The 20,533-nt window shown below is 37.0% G+C and overlaps 1 protein-coding gene across 4 annotated transcripts in view; it reads right to left on the reverse strand.

Moving 5' to 3' along the window:
* SORCS2 (sortilin related VPS10 domain containing receptor 2) overlaps nt 1–20,533 on the reverse strand; it is a 558,809-nt gene that overhangs the window by 63,438 nt on the left and 474,838 nt on the right. For all 4 annotated transcript variants that reach the window (XM_054065304.1, XM_054065302.1, XM_054065303.1 and 1 more), the window contains exons 9-12: nt 16,759–16,938; nt 11,863–12,009; nt 10,118–10,220; nt 374–450 (exon numbers count right to left, since the gene is read on the reverse strand). In XM_054065304.1, coding sequence (XP_053921279.1) covers nt 374–450; nt 10,118–10,220; nt 11,863–12,009; nt 16,759–16,938 — 507 coding nt within the window. The remainder of the gene's footprint in view (nt 1–373; nt 451–10,117; nt 10,221–11,862; nt 12,010–16,758; nt 16,939–20,533) is intronic.

The following is a 20,533-nucleotide window of genomic DNA, read 5'->3' on the forward strand; positions in this document are numbered from 1 at the left end:
CTCCCTTTCTACCTAAACCATATATTTTACCTTGGAATACTTGTACTACAAGAACTATCTCAAGTTCACTTCATTATTAGCATAGGAAGATTACTTAAATTACTAAGCAGACTCTGTTTTTCACACTAGATACTTATAATATCTTCAAAGAGACCAAAATATTTGAGTTTCAGCAGAACGTGACAGCCCAAGTAATTTGAGTCTTTGAAAAATCACCTCTTAATCTCTACCAGTTTCCAAGCGAAATGGGGATAAATAATACTACCTCCCCCAAAAGAGTGGGTATATAAAGAGTAGTTAAGCATTATAAAATTAAGCACATTATGTACATTAAAATTATTTCCAGGTGCCTTTGATGATTTCTGTTTCCTACCTGACGCCACGTCTTCCCACAGTCAGACGTTATGTACATCTCTTCTTTATACTCAACCAGCTGGGATCCCAGGTTCCCTGTCACAAAACAGGAGGGAACAAGGATTGCATCCCCATGAGCAAGACAGATTGGATCTAGTCCTGACGCTAGTCAGAGTGAGAAGTTTCCAGGTCAGAGCAAGAATTAAACTCAGATGATCAGCAGGCTTTCTTCATTTCTGGTAGCACCAGATAAATCTTTGAAACAACATATATGCACACATTAAACTTCTTCCTTTACATTGTCAGCTACCCATAGGTGGAAGCAATGAGGCTTAATTCTAATACAGAAACACAGTGGCCAGACTAACATTTTAGTTTTATTGCTGCATGCTGAGAAATTATTATAGAAGAACCCACATTTAAGACGTAAGGCTGAAATGCCCATAAACTCAGAAGCCATATCTTAACCTTTAATCACATTCTTTTAAATCATTCATCTTGAACTTGAGATGTTAAAATAAAAACTATTTTATTTGTAAGACTTTACGAATTTGCAAAAAATCCAGAAATGGAGAAATACTGTGAAAAACTGTGCAAATACAAAAAAAAAAACAAACTAAAGCAAAATTACTTGATTTACTTAATATCGACCAGGAAGCTACCGAATATTCTGACCAAAATAAACCAATCTGAGGAGAAGCAGCTACTATTCAGCTTACTGCAAAGCAAACAGAAGTGTTAAAACGAACTTGTGGAAGATGATCTTAGCAGATGCAATCCCAAATACTGAGATCTCTATCTTCCAACATGCAGCATTTCAAATTGCAAACTATCAAATAACAAGGCGGTTTACAGCGTTCTAGGGGAGAAGCAATCATAGCACAATATTCCTTCTAAATGATATTCTGCAGGGGATTTTGACTTAAATATATGGTTTGCCTGTTTGTATAGTATAAATAAGATAAGAATTATCAGATGCTTTTAAATAGAAGAGATAAGGAAAGAAAACACTTGAGATTAGAAGTATGAAATTTCACTTTTGTGTTATATAAATAGCTTTTTTTTTACCACCAAAAGAGATCTGTTTACGCAGAGTGTGCTTATTAGTGCTGAAAAGTTCCTAAAAGGAATGACAGTACTCACTGCCCAAAATATAAGCTCTGCTTGGCCCATCAAGACAGTATGTGCTCCACTGTTTAATGCTACAACTGTACATTATTTAACCTTAAATACAACCTAGATAGGATTAGGATATTTCTGTTGAATCAGGGAATTTATATGAGTCAGTTCATTTCTTTCACATTCATCTAACATTTCAGAAGATGCCACTGCCCCTTCTTGGATTTTCTTCTTTCTGACCCACTTCACAGTCTCATTTATCAAATAACTCAGCACAGTTGACTACGTCATTTTGAAACTAAGACCCTATTCCTGTAGGCAATGAGGAGACTTGATAAGGTCAGTACAGCACACATGAAGGTGATGTGGACCAAAATCACGCCTAAAAACCAGGCTCTTATGAATGAAGTAGGTGTAAGACCTGCAAGGCGAACTGTGCCAAAACCAGCTTAGACTCAAATCTCAGGGATGACCCTCATGACTACTACTGGATGTGACAGCAGCTGTGCTGAGCAGAAAGGAAAAAGAAATGAATAATCGTGTAATGAACAGCCCCTATCTTTTCCCTGCAAACATCTTTATCTCCAAAATGAGCCCACTCTTAAGTCAGTGCTCAGGCTGTGGGGTGTTTGCCTTGTAGACATGTGGTCTCACCTTCCCACAGCTCTACTTGCTGTCTTGGTCTATGGAGCTCGGGTAATGAGGGCCATCCTACGGCTTCACTAAACAGACTTCTAAAAAATCCTCTCCAAGTATGAGAAAAAAAAAAACAATTAAATATGAGTAAGTAGTGAATGTTACCTAATGAGACAGCTCCCAACGAAAGCTTCACATATGAATTCAGTTGTATCTTCTCCCCGAATAAAGGTTTATTTGAATATAGTTGGTTAGTTGCCATTTTGAACTTATTATCGCTTTGCATCGTAAAAACCCACGTGAGCAAATATCAGGAAAAAATGATCTGAGTTTCCTGAGTCACACAGATTAATCAGGAAGTAGGAACATCAGCTTTGTGTAGCAAAGATTAATCTGGCCACTGGAGGATTCATGAATGAGAAATCACCTTCTCAGGACTGAAGGAAGGGAGGTTTTTTGCTGTTCATACAAAACATATTTCTTTTCCTATTCTTACTTTCCTTTGCATATTACAGGCATCAAATGGGAGTCACTCTTCACAAAGGGGAAAGAGGGTCTTTGCAGAGAGCTTTGCAGGGATCGGTGACAGGGCTTTAAACTAGATGTGAAGGTGAGGGGGATAATATCAGGAAGAGTTGTGGAGATGAGCTGGGGGTTCCTGCAGTAGCAGGAGCCTTAAGGGAAATAAAGGATGCTTCCCTAAGAAGGTGACATGGTCAACAGCCCAGCTGAGGTGCCTTTATACAAATGGGCAACCAACAGGAGGAGCTGGAAGCTACCATGCTGCTAGAAAGCTGTGACCTGAATGCCATTACTGAAAATTAGTGGGATAAACCCCATGACTGGAATGTGGCTATCAATGGCTACAGGCTGTTCAGAAGGGACAAGCTGGGAAGGAGCAGATGAGGCATTGCCCTTTATATCTGGAAGTGGATAGCGTGCAAAGAGCTGTCCTTGAAGAATAGACACAAACAGGTTGAAAGCTTATAGGTGAGAATAAGAGACTGAGGCAATAAAAGGAAACTTGTGCTGGATATACTACAAGCCACCTGATCTAGGAGAACCTACTCATGAAGCCTTCTTCCTCCAGCTACAGGAGGCTTCAGGCTTGCAAGCTCTCACCCTACAGGGAGGACTTCAACCACATTGACTTCTGCTAGAAAAGTAGCACGGCAAGCTGTAGGCAATCCAGGAGACTAGAGCGCATCGAAGATAACTTCTCAATCCCAGGAATATATGCTCCTACACAAGGGAAGGCTCCAAGGAGACTCTATAGTTGGCCTTCCAATACCTGAAGGGGGCGCACTAGAAGGCTGGGGAGGGACTTTTTACAAGGGCATGTAGTGATAGGATGAGGGGAAAAGGCTTTAAATCGCAAGGGAGAATATTTAGATTAGATATTAGGAAGAAATTCTTCATGATGAGGGTGATGAGGCACTGGAACAGGTTGCCCAGGGAAGTTGTGGACGACCCCTCCCTGGAAGCATTCAAGGCCATGGGCTGCATGGTCTAGAGGGTGGTGTCCTTGTCCATGGCAGGGGGGTGGAACTAGGAAATCTTTTGTGTCCCTTCCAACCCATTCTATGATTCTATGATATTTTTCATTGGTAAATGTTTCTGCAAATGGGCATATTCTTGTGCTTCTGCAATTACTCACAGATTTTTTTCTTTGTGATAGCTAGGGGTAGAAATACTTTTATTTCCTTGCTAGAATCAAAAGTATCATTTTCAGTCTACATCCTTCTTTGCACAGGTAACTTTAATGAATGCATTTTTTTTTTCCACATAGATAAATGGTTTTTATTCTACCTCTATTTGCTATTTACTGAAAACAACTTACATAAGTATGTCTTCATTTTAAGAACTGCTATGAATCTGCACTTTAAGAGATGCAGTACTAATTGCTTTAGCTAATAGAGAATTAGTCTGCTTCATTAGAAAGCCTTTTATATCCAGCTCATGCGGTAATGACTGAAAGATATTAGCAACAGTTTTGTAAATTGCTGCTCTGTAACAGCACAGACTTGACTTTCTAGTTTTGGTTTTACCTTTATTGCCTCCTTCTTGCTAAAAGAGCAAAAGGAGTTGGTGGACCCAGTTTTAATTACAGAGAAATGCCATTCTCTCAAAATATACAACTGATGACAAACTTGGATAGAGGCTGTTGTACTGTTTTGGGAAACAGGATTTCACTGCTCTTTGACCTTTGAAAGCAGTCTGTCTCTAGGTCAAGTGGGAAAACACAGAAGTGATGTATGCAGGAACCGCTGATTGCTGACATAATGTTCTGCACACTAATGAAGGTTGTAATTTTCACTATTTCGAGATTTTTTAGGAAACAGAGTTATATTTGAAAAGTTTGCAAAATTACGTGAGTCAAGCCTTCAAGGACACAAAAAAATCCTTTCTGTAAAAGAGGATAAAACTTTTCATTTGAATTGCAGTCTGCTGTGTGGGTACTGCAGACAATGTCTTGCTGCAAAACAGCACCAGTGGATTAAGACAGAAAAAACAAGTGATGCAGCAAGCAGGAAACCTGCATCACCAGTGGTGACAGGGAGGCTCCTGCAATGCACAGGGTATTACTTGCAGTGGGAATCAGCCATGTAGCCATGTCTCAGGAATGACAGGCAGAAGGAAATTTCTATAGGAACAGAGAGGTGTGTGTGATGAGTTTAAGCCAACGGTATCTTTGAAACCTGTTAGCCTGAAAAAGTAGAACTAGAATAAAACTTAAGCCCTTCAGAAAACTTAGCTGACTCACCACAGTTTTAATTGCAAACCTTTCTGCTTAACGTGTCACACAAGGGTTATGAGTTTTCTTTACATTGTTTTACCTTTCTTTTCTATATTCTAATAAATAACTTCAAACTTTTGGCACATTCTGTTACTTTTGAGATTTAAAATAATGTGCACAAATTTTATTGCAAGGCTCTAGCTACCTAGTGTGTGTTGTTACTGGATTAAGCCAGCTAACTAGATGAAGTACACATAGTAGCACCCCATAAAACCCTTTACAACAGCTCCAGTTCACACCAAATGAGAAGCAAAAAATCTTGAAATTAATAACATTACAAAAAAATGACTACAAAGTCAAAGTCACAGCAGCACTCCGGAAGTACAGTTGAAAGAAACATCCTGAAATTTTCCATGCCATATCTGTGTGGAATTATGAACCTTATTTGCAAGTGTGGCAGCCAATAACACATGCACAACAGACATCACAGTCTAATGATAGAGAAGGTGGGAAACAGGCAAATGATGCTCAGCCCTGAGACTAGAAGCCAATGCTTACAGCTTGTAAGTGGCACTCACACTACATCCTGAAGTGTTCAGTGTGCTGTTTCGCCTGGCGAATGACACCAAGATCTGTGCTCTTTATCACAGCTGTAAATGTCTGCAGTAACTCCTCAGGTGTGCCACTGCAACTTTTCTACCATTTTAATGAGTCTGTGTGAGACCTCAAAATCCATTTGTGGTGACAACTAAAGGTAATATAATACACTGGAGAAAATCCAGGTTCATACAGAAAAAGTTCCTGCATCTGGAATGGGTAATCAACTGCAGGCTAAATTAGTCAGAGCTACAAATGGTATAATTTTAAAACAACTTTTCGATCCAAATGGCCTGAAAATTCTTTTGACACTTGACACGGATTTTTTTTAGATCTAGTTTCAAAAAGTTTTGTCTGCAATATAGAAGCTTTTCAAGTTTGTCTTATTTTATATTCTTTTGGTAGCTAAGTGACCAGAACAAGAAAGAAGACTCTTGTATGATTCAACTTTGCTTTCTAAATTTCTCATCCAATTTTAAACATACGCCTGAAGTCTTCTTAAACTCCTCTCCAAAGTCTTTTTACCACCATCAGAGCCAGGATACTCTGCTAGAGGGGGTCTTGGCCTGAGTCAGTGGGACTCTCTGACACCTTGTTTCTTTCTTCAATTTAGGAAACAAACATGTTGAATTTTTTGATTAAGAAAAATCATCTCTCATTTCTATTACTCGCATTCTTATAAGCTTTTTCAAACTATGCATTGGGATACAGGAAATCCCCTTTTGCTTTTTTACTTGTCCTGAGTAAAGGCTGATTTTAAACTAACTGACTAAAAATCATATTATATGCCTGCAGAGGTGGCAGTCCCCAAACCTAGAATATACTAGGGGTACTATATTCTACCTTTTGAAATATTTCTCCAAAGAAATGCTTACTGTGAGAAGAAATAATCCTCACATGCAACGCTTCAATAATCCTTCTAATACAGAGAACCTTTTCCAGCCATTTAAATTTAGCATACAGAAAAAAAACCTACTACTTCAAAAAGAGAGATACACTTAGATTACTGGTAATTAATACAGTTGTAACATCCCTTTAGCCAATACACAAAAAGCTAAAATTTCATGGTGTGTAAACTGGTAGTCACAGTGAAGAACAAACATACAACAAATTTGTGTTAAACGTCCCAGAAAACAGTTTCTGCCTGGCAAGCTTAAGATGTGTTTAGCTGAGGGAGTGATTCACACCATCAGAATGGGGGAATATATTGAGATGAGAATAGTCCAAGCAAATTGCAGCATCTTCACTCCAAAATACATTGGAAAATGCTCAACCATCTCCCTGTTCCCTCACCCTTTATATAGTAGCATCCTTGTATGCTAATTTTGTAAAAAATTATAAAAATTTCTCACACTGTATACAATGTCTCTGAGCTTCATATGACAAAAAGTAAACTGAACTTCCCAGCAAAAAGATTTACACAAATCTTCCACGATTTGTGTAAATGTGCAGAATATACTGCTTGCTTGATTTGCCATCTGGATTGGAAGCTAAGCAGACAATTGCTGTAAAGCAGCATGTGAAAAATCTACACTTCTCTAAACATTTTTCTTAGAAAAGTCCTTCACAAGTTTATACTAAAATTTACACATCAATTGACACACATTTCATAGCTCATGCTGTGAGAAATAGAAGCTGTTGCCAAGATTAAAATGCACAAAAATAAAATGTAAATGCAAAATCCTATTACATTTCTTAAAGGGAGCAAAGCAGTTATTTAAAAGAACACTTTAATATGCAGCTATAAAATTTAATATTCTGTAGGCAAAATTCATATATATACATAAGCTAAAAATACACATTCTTTAGAACTATTTATGCAGCTTTAATAGAGTGGAATTTTTATTTGTAAATAGGAATTTAAAAAGATGCAATTTAAAAATCCTGTTATTGCATTTTTGCCAAATGCCAAGGCATTAATGTGGTTTGCCATTTAATTGTTTTTTAAATTAAAACAATATTAGGTAGTCACTGTGGTCTGATTTTCAAGCACATTATCAAAACCATCCTTATGTCACAGGTTAGGTTTTCTATTACAACAAGCAGTTGCGTTGTATAAGCTTTATGGCAAGTAGCCAAACTCCATGTTAAAGGGAATTTTGTTTGCTTTTTTGCCTTTTGATTGATAGTCATACTGCTCTGGCTGAGAGGATGAACTTCATGGCTCTCATAGTTAGAAACAGTTTTCTAATTTCTAGTTCTTGACCGCATCACTTGTTTCTAACCCAAGGTTACACTTTAAGGAAAAAAACGTATTCTTTATTGTCCTTTATTTTTGTCATGTAGTGAGGTTCCTCTTGTAAATATTTTCTATTTCCATCAGCTGCCAAGTAGTCCTTCTTAGCGCCTGCTCATTGGCCCTGAAAATTGATGATCAGAATTGTACACATTCTGTTAATAAGGTCACTGTACAGTATTTTGCCAGAGTATTAATATTTCCCTCCTTCCCTTGTCAATTATTTATCTACTTCACCCTCAGAATACATTTCCCTTTTTCACAGCACACGACACTGATTGTTCCTAGACACACTGTAATCAACTGACCTTCACAGATCTTTATCATCCCCAGTCCTTTCCAGAAGATGTGCTCTTCCTAAATCTAACAGTAAAATTCTAATAGTGTGTGAGGTGGCCCAAAGACTCTGATTTGTTCTGCTAAGAACCTAGTACTTCTGTTAATTTGCATAGGATTATCAATTTCAAGGATCAGGCCAGAAGAAATTCAAGCATATTGTATGTAAAGTATTTCTGATAAGAAGTGTAAGTTTACAAGGATATCAGGTTTGCCAGATAACACTGAACACGTGCACTGAATCTCGATGACCTCAGCATCCAAATAATGGAAATGCAAGTCAACCAGAGTTGAGGCAGGTCGTCTGCGAGCACGGAAATGTTCTTGCTCTTTAAGATTTTTAAGACTCCAAAACAAATCCCTCTGCTCTGTTCACAACTACATAACCTTCCATCAGAGAAAGGACATACTGCACCACTATTGGGCAATTTTTTCCCACTTTCATGTTACCCCTCCCAGCTTTTTAGCCAGCTGCTATGAGTGAGGCTGCCTACCTACCACTTCCATTACATTATAGGTTGTTCCACAATCAAGTCAGATTTAACACGTGAATTCAATTCTTCATGATATATGGATGTGATCAAAAGGGCTCCTCATGCTCATGTTAAGGAAAGCTGTTGACAACTTTAACTACCAGCACAGTAAGACAATGTCACTGCAATAAAATCTCACCCCATTGCAGGAAAGAACTAAAGGCAAATTCCTCTCCTCCAAACTTCCTTCCTAATATTGTCTCAGAGAACCGTGCACTTAAAAATCTCCACAAAACTGAAACAAGAGAAAACAACTCTGCATGTCAATAAATATCAGTTCACCACATCAGATTATAATGCAAGGACAGAGAAAAATGAAAGTAAGAGACTAATTAATTAAGCCTTAATGCCCAATTTGCTATGAGAAGGCATCCAGGTACAACATGATTAGGCAAAAAAAATGGAGAACCTAGATCAGGAGTACCTTTATGTAAAATAAGATCCCTGAGGTGGAAGTGTTTTTTTTAAATATTGGAATTCATAAAATCTGAATTGAACACCTAATAGAAATGTATCTAAATTCTTAGTCTCATTCGTGTCAACAAAAACATAGCAGCACTTCACCAGGTAGATCTGCCTTCAGTAAAATACTTTACACTCCATTTACAGTAGAGGAAAACTTGAAATCTTCAGTTATATTGAAGTAATGGCAGCTGTCAGTCTCTTTCAACAACAAATACGTTCACCTTGGTATTCTCAGGAAACTTTCAATTTAGTAAGCCATTTATAAAAGACTAGTGTAAGGTAAAGCAGAAAGCATTACTGATTAAAAACGGATATACTTTTAGGATAAGAGAAGCAGTACATGAGTGCATGTTACCGAAACATAATCCATAACATAAGAATAAAATAATAAAATATAAATAAGTTCTTAGTACGGTTAACATTTCAATATTTTTGAAACAAAGAAACAGAAAATTGAATGAAATTAATAGATGAATCACAAGGACACAAAGTAAAACAGAGTTATGTAAATATTTTTCTTGATAAACGGTAACACTGCAATGGAATTTCTTTTTTTAAATGCTATTTCACAGTAGCATGGCTCCGTATGTGTGTTATGACGGAGAAGTCACAACCAGAACTGTTCCCAACAGACATATTCATCTGAGTTTAGGCAAAAAGAGAATTAATAAAAATTACAAGACAAATTATCTGTACCTAGGCATAAAGAACAAAGCCTTGGTCACCACTTAAATCAGTTAATTAGATTCGCTGGGCTATTTGTGATGCTGGAGGCCCTACGCCTCACTTCTAGAGAAAAAGAATGCAGGACATGTCCTTCAGCCACTTTCACTTCTCCACATCACACTAATGAGGAAGGAAATATTACATAGCACAGAGAAGCACAATGTATTCTGTAATGTATCTGTCATAGAAGACACAGCTCTGGGACTTCAATTAACTTTTATTAAATCGTTTGATCAAGAGATCCCATAAAGGGTTACCTACAGGGAAAGCCTTATGTTGCCAATGTTTCTAGCATAGTATCATTATAAACAACAAGACTCGATCTGCAAAGAACTGCTGCCACATTTCAGGTCTTGAAAGATAATTTTATGCAATTACCTGCCCCCATTATGAGCCCTGGTGCAGTGTCCTTCGTATGGACTGTTCCTGACACATACGGATTGTCTGCCCAGCGGAGATGGAGGTGAAGGTAACAATCAGGCTTGTGGGGGAAGAAGACAACAAGTTTTAATAAAAAGAAAAAAAAATGAACCATCGGTAACAGTTATGCTCCTAAAACCATGAATGCCTGCTCAGAGAGCAGATTCAGCAATGTATGTCTTCGTAGAGAAAGAAAACGGCTGTTTCCCATGGACTCACAGTCTGAAATACTAACTTTAGCTATGTAATAAAAGTCTCTAGTGATGTTTGCATAGTCTGACACTGTCCCAGCAAAAAGATTTCCAAACTTAAAAAAGTCATGATGAAATTGTTGTATAAAAATCCTTTGTGACAGAAAGGATAGCTTAAAAATTATAACTAACAGCAACAAGCATTGCATGTTGGACAAGGGGGAATGGCCTCAATCTCTGCCAGGGGAGGTTCAGGCTGGACATCAGGAAAAAGTTTTTCACGGAAAGTGTCATTGGGCACTGGAAGAGGCTGCCCAGGGAGGGGGTTGAGTCACCTTCCCTGGAGGTGTTTAAGGGACGGGTGGATGAGGTGCTGAGGGTCATGGAGTGTTAGGGAGTGTTAGGAATGGTTGGACTTGATGACCCAGTGGATCCCTTCCAACCTAGTGATTCTATGATTCTGTGATGATTCTATGTTTTTTGGTCCCAGGTAACTGGTAACATGATGATTAAAAGCAACTGCTTGTATTGTAATGCCGTTTTTAGAAAAAAAATAGTATGAAAAATAGCATAATGATTTTTGGACACATCCGATCATCTCTCCTTGCTAAGCAACTTAGTGCTTCTTGCTCGCTGTGTGCTCCAAGGTCATATTGCTCATAGCAAGATGACCATGAGCATTACTGGGAGCAGGCTGCCAGCACCACCTGGGAGCTGCTGCCACTGCAATTCCTCCACTCATCTCACAGAGCTCCAGATCAGGCCCTGGAGGTTTCAAACATGTAGCATGATCTTGAACTCTTCAAAAGGGAGCCAGCAGCTCCAGCCCTCCATTTCTGTTACATGCAGAGGGATCAAATTTCTGGCAGTGGTAGGACTAAAAGCATTTATTTCACCCAGCCTGGAGCCCACAGAGGCAGAGAGTCAAAGAAAAATACAAGATTTTCAGTACAGTCTTGCAAGTAACAAAGTATTATGGGTAACTGGGACATCTAAACAAGCTACAATAACATCATCTTACAAAAAGAAAGGATTTTTTCATGCAGTTAACTGTGATGTTTATTTCTTTCCAACTGCAACTGCCAAGAATTCCCTTTAACAGGGAACCAAGCATCAACTTGGTTTAAGATGAAACAAAACTATGAAAGATTGAAAGAGAAAAGGTATTGGTAAGCTCTGTTTGACTGATGATGCGCCCTTATACCCAGACACAAATGACTATTGTCGTGAACTGGGTTGTGTGGTTGACACACAAGAATATCTTCTTTATGTCAAAAGTAAGCTTCTACAATGACAGATGCAGTGCAATAGAGCATCATGACTACTCACTCACAAGATGACTGGACTAAGAGCTTGTGAAACCACTGTTCATGCAATGCAAGTAGATTTGCCTACTAGTCTGGCTGGTAAACTTGGCACAAAGCTCTTGGGCTGTAGGAACTAGTACACATCCTACCATGAAAATAGGTCTTGTGCACTTTAGAGAAAGGCTAGACTAAAAGAACTACTTACAGGTTTGCAGTTTGTGGGTTTGCCATTCATATCAATGTCTGGAGGGTTTAGAAAATCCCAGTCACGGCCTTTGTTGTAGGTTATCAGGGTTGTAACTTTCCCATCAATTTTCTGGTTGGCCAAAAAGACTCCTTTTACACCTCTGACCTGAAGCAGACAGGAGAGAGGGTTAACGACCAGTACATACACACTTTTTTTCAACAAGGATTATCCCTGATTAGCTGCTCTTTTGTGGCCCTGAATTGTGTACCTACAATAGTTTCTCCAACAGGAAAGTGAATGATACCTTAAAAAGAAAAAAAGGAAAAAAGGAAAGAGAGAAGGGGGAGAAAGGAGGATAATTACTAACCGATTTGTATTGCAAAATGTATTTTGGAAGGATATACAATTCTCTCAATGTCAGAAGGCTAATCAAAGTACATATAGTTTACACAGTAAAATAAAAAAAGTCAAGATAGCATGGTCTTACTGTACAGTACTGTTAAATTACAGCTCTGCATTTTTCTTTAAATACGTACATCTCTAAAATGATATTCTAGAAATTATGTAAGCAATTTATAATAGCAACTTGCCTTTTAAACTGGTCATATAGAACTATACATAGCACACAAAAAGGTTACAATAACAAAATACAATATAATAATAATAATAATAATAATAATAATAATAATAATAATAAACAATATAATATCTTAAATGCTTCTACACCTAGTCTACCTCCCAACACTGAGTTTCTCTTCACCTGTTTAACCTCTGGGGAAAAATTAAAAAAAGATTCATAGGCTCTCTCTTCTCTTGGGCAAACTTTTAGTTTATTTCAAAACAATCTGTACTAGAAATTATTACAACTCAGAGTGTCAATTAAGGATAATTTTTAGAAGCTACCTGACAGTAATCACAACTTAATATGTTTAGTTCTAGCCCTAAATATTTATGTAATGTGTTAATGTTCCACCCACCAGCATGAGATAAGATCTTGTATTCATAGAATCATAGAATTGTTTTCTTGGAAAAGAACTTTGAGATCATTGAATTCAACCGTACCTGTCCACTACTAAACCATATTCCTGAGCAATTATTAAATATGAAAGTATTAAATATGAAGGTTTCCTTAAGAGTGTTCTTGTTTCCTTTGTGATTATTTATGAGGCTTCTTGAATTTTTGAAAAAATCTTGAAAACGTATATCAACTTATATACCATTTTTCAGCACAATACAGCTCTCAAATCTGTTTATGTGCTGACATTTAACAAAACCGAAGCATTCATTGCAACTAAATGCACCAGATAGCCAGCTCTCTGCATGATCAGGAATATTCATTTTGTATGTGAAATAGTTACTCTTTCCCTTTTTTCCAACTACCAGTCATTAACATTGACATTAACATTAACATTGACATTAATTTAATAAAAGTCTGCATTTAGGGTGGAGAGAAAGCATCCTTTCCAGCAAGCAACAAATTTGATACCTATTGTTTATAAAGGTATGCTTTTTTCCTGAGGAATTGACCCAAATCTACAGAGAATAAGAACGTTCTGCTGGTTATGGTAACAGCCTAGAACTTGGAAATATATTTCAGTTTAGATAACCAAATTCTGTATGGATAATTTAATAATCCACTCTGTCATGAGCTCCTTCTTCCTTCAATGCTATGCATGTGTGGTTGGTTTACTTATCCGGGATACTGGAAGCTCAGAATCACTTCCAAGCCCAATATACTATAAAATTGAACTACTATGCAGTACAGGTGAGAAAATGAAGGGAAGAAAAAAACAAGGAACCTGCTTTCTTTACTTTCAAAGTATTTTATTCTTTCAGATCCTCACTGTATGTATGTTATAAGGATAGTCCTGCTAATTAGTTTGTGCACAATGCCTATTTCATGGCCCTCCAGAATCCTTTGTGCATTTACCATTTATTATTTCTTACGGCAAACAATTATTTTATCTCATGGTAAAAATATCAAAGAAAAGATACTGGTCGATTAACAATCAGACCCTTCCTAGGCAATGAACAGCATAGGAACATTAAGGCTGTTTTACCAGTGGCAGCTTTAGACTTCTAGCATCTGTCTTACAGGTTGAAATACCTTGAAATGACAGATGTTTTTCTCTATATGTATTATAGATTTTGCAGCTCTCTATGGCCCTTCTTTCTTCAAAAACCTCAAGCTGTAGCTAAGCAATATGCCTGTGGGTATTTTAGAACTTCCAAACCCAATATACTATAAAATTCAACTACTATGCAGTGCAGGTGGGAAAACGAAGGGGAGAAGAAAACAAGGAACCTGCTTTCTTTACTTTCAAAGAATTTTAATCTTGCTGGAGCTTAATTTCATGTTCTACCTTCCAGAGACAGCATAGTTATGAATACAACTGAAAAGCCTGGCAGTTCAAACATTTATGTGGGAAGGTAGACTTAGGGTTGGTTCAACTTCTGAGCATACCTTTCTTCCAGTGAACACAAGATTAAATATGTAAACAATAATTAAATCAGGGACTGCAAACAAGGTTTCTCTCTTCATCTGGGAATAGAAAAAACAGTGATGCATCATGGATATTTTTGTTTCCTCTCTACCCCAGACAGAAGAGCACAAGGAAATTCAAAAGTAGCTTTCCTTTGATTTTGTTTGGAATTTTGGATTAGTCCTCGGGCACCTATTTTCCAAAGGAGGTCAGGGGTTAGTGATTCCCCAGTACTCTTAAAAAGCCATTCCTTAGTTTATAAACCTATTGCCTGAACAGGTTTCCTGCCATGACCATGTATTCTGTGACACATTAATTCTTGCATTGTTATATTACTGATTTTACAGTCAAACACTATTGGCAGCAACAACCACAGCTCAGATAGACCCACAGCGTTTATTAGCAGCAGTTACTGAAATACAAAAAAACCAAGTATATAATAAAGATACTCGTTAATATTTAACTGTATAGAAATGTGTACTGTAACTTGTGTAGCTCTAATATTTATGACGAGTCATACTAAGATCCAATCTAGAAGTCTTATATTAGTATGCTCATTTTGCAAATACTCCACTGTCAAATTTGTGACTGGTTCACATTGGCAGCACTTGATAAAATTTCAAGGCCATGTTCCTTTTGGACAGTCAATACTTTTCTTTTTCTTTCCTTATTTGTACAAGTATTTGGGAATTATTCCCCTTTCCTGTACACAACACGAAAAGAGATATGGTACCGAATAAAGATAAAGCCTACAAAAGAAAATTAATGCAGACAGGTAGAAATCTATAAAAGATTTTGTAGCAGGTGTACAAGCAAAAGATGAAGTGAGGTCAGCAGAAGATAACGAAAGATCAACAGTACAAATTTTAAGGAGAATTATGCACTGGTAGAAAGAGAAACTGACAAACACTGAGGACTGTCTGTGTTTTGCACTAAAGATTCCTCTTCCAAAGACAGGATACATACATCTAAATACCCAGAGAGAAAACCCAGACTAGACCAAAAAAATCCCATCCTTGAGGACTGCAATACATTGTATTTAGTAGCTATTTTGTATTGTATAAATAACACAGACATTACTTGTAGACATCAGTACTTTATTACATTCTAGTAAAGGAGATGATCACTAATTATTTCTTGCACCAGCTATATGGAAGCTGTAGAATTTCTTACTTGTAAGCAAATAAAAGTGCACTATAATGCAACTCAATTCCAAAAATTGTATTGCTCCATGTGTATTGTAATTACACTATCATGTGCAACCCTACAAATTAATCCAGTACGCACAGTAATCTCGGATCTCTCCCTTTTGCACATTATCAAATATGTTCTCAGTAACGTTGTGAAATTCTGAAATCATCAGTGAAACTGAATTAAGTAAATAAGTCTTGTAGACAAAAAGACAGCCAGGGATGACCTCTCTGTACAAGGTGACACAGGGAGGAGGGATTGCTCCTGACTTTTGCGTCCCACAGCAGTGCCCAGGACCAAAGTGCAGCAAGCCAAAGCTCTCAATAAATCACCCTTTGGGAATGCCTCATTTCTGAAAAGATAGATTCTAGAAAAATACTATTGGTAATAATACTCCTGTATGTTTTGCTACAGCCACTTGGAAAAAAAAAAGCTAAGCAAAGATGGAGGAGATAAGGTGGGAAAAAACAACAACCATTTTCCCTCACCAAGGAGAGTCTATTCATAGCCATTTAACTGCTCCATAAGCGTATGACTTGTACCCTGTATTACTACAAAGCTCTGCCAGAGATGTCCGATGCACTTAGAAATATTTTTTTTAACTAACACCAGGCAGATTAGAGACTATCAGTGGCCAAACTGTGTCAGATCAAAGGTCCATTAGTTTAATATCCTGATAATGGCCAGTCCTACATTCTACAAGAAAGAACAGAAGCAGAGCAAATGTACACCTTATTACATTTAAAGGTCATCATTATCAACAGGAACAGAATTGATAATAGTTTGTACTACTATTCCAAAATGCTATATTGTTCAGTCTTTCATTTTGCCAAGTGTAGTGATGTTAAAATCCAAGATAGTTTTGTTTATAGAAGAGTTTATCTTATTGCAAATGCTGTTGTCAGCTACTGAAGGCAAGTGAATTTGCTGTTGCAATATCTAGTTTTGCTGGCTCTTCATTTGTCAGAGCTGACACAATCTGGCACAAGGCTCGCAGGATTACTATTTGAGACCCTAATGGATAAAGGTTGTCCTGCTCTAAGTCAGGAAAGCATATTACTAGTCACCTAGAAGAAAAAAGCTGTACACAGGCAGCTGCAGAACTTAATAAGAAAGAAATCCTAGTCTTTTTACATTAAAGATAACTATGGAAATCTATTAATGTAAAACCAATTTTACTCAATTAAAAAAAATTAAAACTCCCCATAGACTACAGATATTTGAAGAGATAAAGACCTACCTCTAGAATATCTATCAGGACATTCTCTTCTGGCTGCTTTGTGCTCCGGACATTCTCCAGCAGGATGGAATAGTAAACACCTTGTGGGTCAGACTGGTACAGGTTGTATGTGTCTGTCTGGTACCACTCCTGAACAGCCACAAACACCTGGTTTTCATCTGTACTGATGATCTGTAAATCCTGTAGAAATATAAGATACAAAATTACTCATTTTCCCATCATTTCTATTTTAGAAACAATAAGTGGGCCAGCATAGTTGAATATGGTGGGTTGAAGGCAAATGTATCTGAAAGATCAGTGACAGTATTATCTCAACATAATACTAATCAACTGCTGTATCCTGCCTCATCAGTGACTGCCTTCTGTCTACAGGTTATCAGAGTGAACCGGTATAGTGAAGACCAGAAAACCATGAATCTATAAGAGCTGTGATCTGCTTTGACTTTTATGGAAAATGGCTTCTTGAAAAGAAGGGAAAAAAAGGAAAGGAAAAAAAATCTAAATGATTTTCCAAAATCTAGATGAGAGTCACTGAAAGACTGTAACAACATAAACAAAGCTAATCTAAAACATAATCATCAAGTACCTAGAAAATTAAGAACTATTTTGTCCAGAGTAAAGCATAACATAGCATAAAGAGGATCAGATATAATTTAGAGCATTTAGGCATAGGGAGTAAGTAGCACATGTCTACACAGAGCTCAACTATATTGTAGTACGTACTGCTGATTTATCTATGTACGTAGACAGATCCACTTAAATATTCAACAGTAATAACATGAGAGTCAACATTCTGCATTCATTTCTCAAGCATTTCAGGCGTGGATACTGCAAGAGCTTGCTTTCTTTCAGTTTTCCCAGCTTCTTCACAAAAACTTCTCAGACATAAAATGCATAGATGGCGAAAATAATTTAATAATAATAGTAAACAGAAGAAATAAAACTGACACAGGCAACTCTTAAAACTCCAAACAGAAAAAGTACATGACTTTGCAATAGCATATGGCAGCATAAGACAGATGTTGGAACAACATATCAAGTAGTAGTTACGGAGACTGAAAGCTTGCAAACTCATTAAAACCTTGGTATTTAACTGAGAAACTGTACACAGTTCTGATCATCTTACTACTGAAAAAATAACTAAGGTGATGGAGTGAATATGAAATAAAGCTACCGATATATCAGGAGAATACGAGTCAGGGAAAATTGGCTTATGAAAAATATATCAGTACAACAACTTTGTCGAACTCTAAGAGAAAAATAAAACAAATTCTGTAAGAATCCAATTAAGACTAAAGAAAATGTCAGTAACACTGAGAAATACTGAATCCTCAGCAAAGCATGGCAGTCACAATTTAGGCAATATGCATGTTTCAACTGAGGCACGTAGATTTAAAAAAAAAAGACATGAATAGAAATAAAGTAATACAATGGAAAGATTTTTGATATGAATAAAAGATGGTTATTATATAACTAATCATTTAGTTTAATTCAAAGTATTTTTACACATCCAACACATCTCAACACAAAAGAACCTAAGTAAAGTTTCCCATCAATGACAGCTCAATGCTGTTTTCAAAGACATTCTGGTTGAACTGTGTACTAAAGTAGATTTATGTTTAGTATCCTTTTATTAAGTCTCTTTTCTCTTGCATTCAAAAATTACTCAGAAATAAAGAGCCTGGCAGAACTTCAATTCTTTCCATCTGAGCATGAAATAGTAATTGTTCTGATACAGAATTACCAGCAAAACACAGCAACTGATCCCAATATGTTCTTTAAAAGACTCTTACAAGTAACTGTTACCAAGAAGGAGGCTGGTACACTCAGACTGTTTGATACCATTTTTTTTTTCCCGAGGCAAGAACTTAATGGATCTTGGTTTTAACAAGTCCAATTGCCTTTCCACTTCCTTGAACTTTGTTCCTTCCATTAGGAATTTACACTTTCAGATTTCTAGTTCAGCTTTACCACTATTCTTTTTCCCCTCAAGAAGCAGGAGAAACCTTTAGTTATACTATCTTGCAATAATCCTGCACTTTTTTCCCACAGTTATGATATAAAACTCTGGGAAAACTAACTGACAAATGAGGTAAATTGCAAATTTTTATTGCTTTAGCTAACTCATGGCCACAAATACTACCTTTGGCTGTAAGCTCAGCAGACCCCTGTAAGGTCTTAATTCCTTGAGGATTTCATGCTTGGACTACTGCGCCTTCTTGTTTGGACCTCTTGCTTTTTCTCTCTACATTCTGCAGGCTACTCAAAGTCCCACTGATAAACTAATTTTTCTTCAATTTTGCTATACACACATGATTTATTCAAATTAATTAATAAAGATCATCTTTACTGATGTTAAAGATCTTTGGAATTCAGAACATTTCTTATTGTCATTATTTCAATTTTATTTCCAGGCTGCTTTTTAATATACATTCAGTATGTCAGTTCTTGTGTTTCTTTTTCATTTCCATGCTCAAATGAGAGAGTCCATGTACTTTTTCGTGTCCCAAGGTAGACTCTTTCTCCATAACAACCATGTTATACAGTCTGTGGCACTGTCATTTCTCCACAGACATCCTTTCACTCACCTTTACTACTTTACTTTTGCTCTGTGCAGTGCCATCTCTGTCCTGTCCCATGTCTTGCCGACCTAAGCATCCATACTCTTGTCATTTTGACTTCTCTCTCTTCTCTGTTTTTGCAAATGGCACTTTGTATCAGAAGTAGACTGTCATTCCCAAGTACAACATTCTAAGCTCTGTCAGCCAATTTTCTCCACTAGCTTTATCTCATTTTTGTAGATTGTAAGCTTTTACACACCTATGAGAATACTTCCAATGCCCCTAGCTGTACTGTACCAAACTCCTTTATTTTACACCTAAATCCCCATGACACTTTTTAGTTCTGTTTGCTATGGTTATTCTTGTGCACTATATTCTACAAATTCCTTTATTGCAATGTTTCCTTCATCCTTCTGACTTTAATGGGTAATGTTATACTGCACTAAGCACAGATGTCTGTATGTCCATCACCAAAAACTATGTGGAACTACTCACAGGTCCAACACATTGGACCAGCCTAGAGCAAGGGATAAATCTACCTGTAGGTGCAACCAAAAAGCTCTAAAATCCAATATACAATCAAGTCCATAGGTAATTTTCCTATGGCTGGATAACAGTAGACAGAAAATAGCCATCAAATAATGTAAACAGCCACACCAAGGGAAATGGAATAAAATGTCTAAGTCGACTTGCAGTTAAATACTGGGAATAAATCCCAGCTAAAGAGATTTAGGTAGACATCAGAATATCCTTCTGCAGTAGGGCCTGGTCCTAGACCCTGAGGACAAAATGCTTAGCGAGATAATCTTCATCCTTGGGAGTTGAGAGTAGATTAGACAAATATCTGTCAGAACTGGTTTAGTAAGATGATTCTGCTTTGGAAAAGGACATCCCAAGATCGTTCCCATGTCTATTTTCTATGATTCCGTGAAAAAAAGGGGAAAATAAAAACACACCTTACTGAGGTCATTTGGTATATTAAACATACAAATAGAAATATCATTAAAAATACAGGGTTTGGTTTTGTGATGGGAATTTTCTTTGTTTGCTTGGGTTTTGTTTGTTTTTGTTGGGGTGTTTTTCTTTGTTTGTTTGGGTTTTTTAAATTCAAAAGCTATCATTTCTTAACTATGCTGAAGAAAATAAAAAAAATCCAGAAAAATATGGATTTCAACTTGTTCATGGAATTAGAATTAAGGACAGCTGGAAATCTG

The sequence above is a fragment of the Cuculus canorus genome, chromosome 4 (assembly GCF_017976375.1).
Source record: "Cuculus canorus isolate bCucCan1 chromosome 4, bCucCan1.pri, whole genome shotgun sequence".
Taxonomy (NCBI): Eukaryota; Metazoa; Chordata; class Aves; order Cuculiformes; family Cuculidae; genus Cuculus; species Cuculus canorus.